The sequence below is a fragment of the Caenorhabditis briggsae genome, assembly GCF_000004555.2.
Source record: "Caenorhabditis briggsae AF16 supercontig from assembly CB4, cb25.NA_311, whole genome shotgun sequence".
NCBI classification, from domain to species: Eukaryota; Metazoa; Nematoda; class Chromadorea; order Rhabditida; family Rhabditidae; genus Caenorhabditis; species Caenorhabditis briggsae.
Window position 1 is genome coordinate 841 of NW_025543214.1, and position 3,311 is coordinate 4,151.

At 33.7% G+C, this 3,311-nt stretch overlaps 1 protein-coding gene across 1 annotated transcript; it reads right to left on the reverse strand.

Annotated features, from left to right (window-relative positions):
* Window positions 1–1,573: 1,573 nt before the first annotated feature.
* On the reverse strand, window positions 1,574–2,990 carry CBG24983 (the record flags this gene model as incomplete). The annotated part of the gene is made up of 2 exons (XM_002648589.2): window positions 1,574–1,972; window positions 2,808–2,990. The coding sequence occupies 2 exons, from the start codon at window positions 2,988–2,990 to the stop codon at window positions 1,574–1,576; spliced, it is 582 nt and encodes a 193-aa protein (XP_002648635.2).
* Window positions 2,991–3,311: the final 321 nt, after the last annotated feature.

Sequence of the window (3,311 nt, forward strand, 5' to 3'; positions counted from 1 at the left end):
TTCTGAATTTCTGAATTTCTGAATTCCTGAATTTCTGAATTTCTGAATTTCTGAATTTCTGAATTTCTGAATTTCTGAATTTCTGAATTTCTGAATTTCTGAATTACTGAATTTCTGAATTACTGAATTTCTGAATTTCTGAATTACTGAATTACTGAATTTCTGAATTACTGAATTACTGAATTACTGAATTACTGAATTTCTGAATTTCTGAATTTCTGAATTACTGAATTTCTGAATTTCTGAATTTCTGAATTACTGAATTACTGAATTACTGAATTTCTGAATTTCTGAATTTCTGAATTCCTGAATTTCTGAATTTCTGAATTTCTGAATTTCTGAATTTCTGAATTTCTGAATTTCTGAATTTCTGAATTTCTGAATTTCTGAATTACTGAATTTCTGAATTTCTGAATTACTGAATTACTGAATTTCTGAATTACTGAATTACTGAATTACTGAATTACTGAATTTCTGAATTTCTGAATTTCTGAATTTCTGAATTTCTGAATTTCTGAATTTCTGAATTACTGAATTTCTGAATTTCTGAATTTCTGAATTTCTGAATTCCTGAATTTCTGAATCTCTGAATTTCTGAATTACTGAATTTCTGAATTTCTGAATTTCTGAATTACTGAATTTCTGAATTTCTGAATTTCTGAATTTCTGAATTTCTGAATTTCTGAATCTCTGAATTACTGAATCTTTGAATTTCTGAATTTCTGAATTTCTGAATTTCTGAATTACTGAATTTCTGAATTTCTGAATTTCTGAATTTCTGAATTACTGAATTTCTGAATTTCTGAATTACTGAATTACTGAATTACTGAATTACTGAATTTCTGAATTTCTGAATTTCTGAATTTTTGAATTTCTGAATTTCTGAATTTCTGAATTACTGAATTTCTGAATTTCTGAATTACTGAATTTCTGAATTTCTGAATTACTGAATTTCTGAATTTCTGAATTACTGAATTTCTGAATTTCTGAATTTCTGAATTACTGAATTTCTGAATTTCTGAATTTCTGAATTTCTGAATTTCTGAATTTCTGAATTTCTGAATTTCTGAATTTTTGAATTTCTGAATTTCTGAATTTCTGAATTTCTGAATTACTGAATTTCTGAATTTCTGAATTTCTGAATTTCTGAATTACTGAATTTCTGAATTTCTGAATTTCTGAATTACTGAATTACTGAATTACTGAATTTCTGAATTTCTGAATTTCTGAATTTTTGAATTTCTGAATTTCTGAATTTCTGAATTTCTGAATTACTGAATTTCTGAATTACTGAATTTCTGAATTTCTGAAAAATTGCAGCCAAATTACAGGCAAATTTTTCTCTGAATTTTTGCGCTAATTTTCAGACAGTTTTATTCATTTTTTTCAGAAAAATTATAAATTCAGACTCTCACAGGATTCAAAATTCCAAAAATAATAATGAAATATGAAACTGAAAAAAATTGGGCTTTTAATGAAAACTGGGGATTTCAAAACGAAAATCCAAAAATCTGAAATTCTGAAAATTCAAAAAACTGAATTCCTGAATTTTCGAATTTGTGGAAATTTTCAGCTAAATTTTCAGCAAAACTAACTCTTCAAGATCCCGAATAATGTCCTGTTTTCGATCGTACTCCTTCTTGTATTCCGTATAATGTTCCCATTCTTTGGCCGTTTCCTCAGCCTTATTCTTCATTTCCTTCGCACTAGCTCTCAATAATGCCGCTCGTTCTCTATAACCTGCACACGATTTGCAATTATTCAAATTTCCCATTTTTGTAGGCTTTTTTGCCGATTGCTCATCCTTAATTTTTTCATTTTCCTCTTCTTCCTCTTTTATCTCTTCATCTGATTTTGCTTCTTTCGATAATCCAGGCGGGACCATAGGGGCGGAGCTTCCCGGAATTGTTGCTGGTGGGCGGAGATTCATGAGATCATCGATTTTGGATTTTGTGTATGTTGTGCAGCCGTTCTGAAATTGTTTGTTTTCAACATTTGTCTAGCTACCGTAGTTTTAGAGCTGTGAGTCTCTCAAAGTGAGACACCTACGGGCAGGGGACGCGTCTTCAAAGGCACATATCTCCAAAATTACAGTATCTAGAAAGAGTTTGGAAGATATGCGCCTTTAAAGATAACGCGCCCTCTCCCCTTACACAGTGGGGATTAGCCTCCGAGGAGGGGAAGGGATATCTTTAAAGGCGCATATCTCGAAAACTACAGTACCTAGCAAAGTTTTGTAATTTACAAAAATGTGTAAAATTGAATTTTACACATTTTTATAACTTACTACTTATATCTAGCAACCGTAGTTTTAAAGATATGCGCCTTTAAAGTTGACCTGCTTCCTGCCGCTTCAACCCTCCCCTCTCCGCTGTTGCCGCGGTTTTGGGTCGGATAGCTTTAAAAAAGCATATCTCAAAAACTACAGTAGCTATCAGAAACTGGTCAAGTACAAAATTGTGGAAAAAAAAATTTACAGCTTTTTGCCATGAACAACGTTTGTCTAGCTACCGTAGTTTTTGAATTATACGCTTTTAAAGTTGACCTGCTTCCTGGCGCCCCAACCCTCCGCTACCTCCGCCGGCATCTGGCATTTTTAAAGGCGCATATCTCAAAATCCAAAAAAGTTATCAAATAGTTGTCAACTACAAAAATAAACCTCTAGTTTTGCTTTGTATATGCTGAAATTTCCAAAAAATTTGGCTGAGGTTGAACTACTTTTGTAAGGGTTCAAAAGTTCAGAAAGTTTAACGTTTCAGCAACGTTTCTAGCTTTTAACCAATTTTTTAAGCTCAAAAAACCCCTACCAGGTACTTCAATGCATCCTTCTGAATGTCCTCGTTTAACAAATGAAGTGCGGATTGTCCAACGAGCTCGCGGAGCTCTCGATCCGATTTCTCGGTGAAGAAACTTTTGATCCAATGGATTTGCATCAAAAATCTCTGCATTCCAATCAGCATACACGTCGGACGACCACCGCCTTCCGGCATGTCTTCGAATGGTGTCAGACCGTAGTAATCGAGAGCTTTGAAGTAGTTGGTCGTATCGAAGTATTCGCTTCCACCGTAGTCTTGATACGCGTAATCCGGAGAATTCGAGGTGTCAGGTACTTGTATGGACACATTCTCCGAATCTCCTCCACTTGTTCGACGACGTACGACACTTCAATGTAGGAACCCTGAAAAAATGCTTGTTTTTGTCGTTTTAGTGATAATCTGATAAACATTTTATCAGTTCACAACGTTTGGATATCTTTTACCGGAAATGAGATAACTTGCGTCAAAGTGAGCAGCCGATCATGTAGCTCAGGC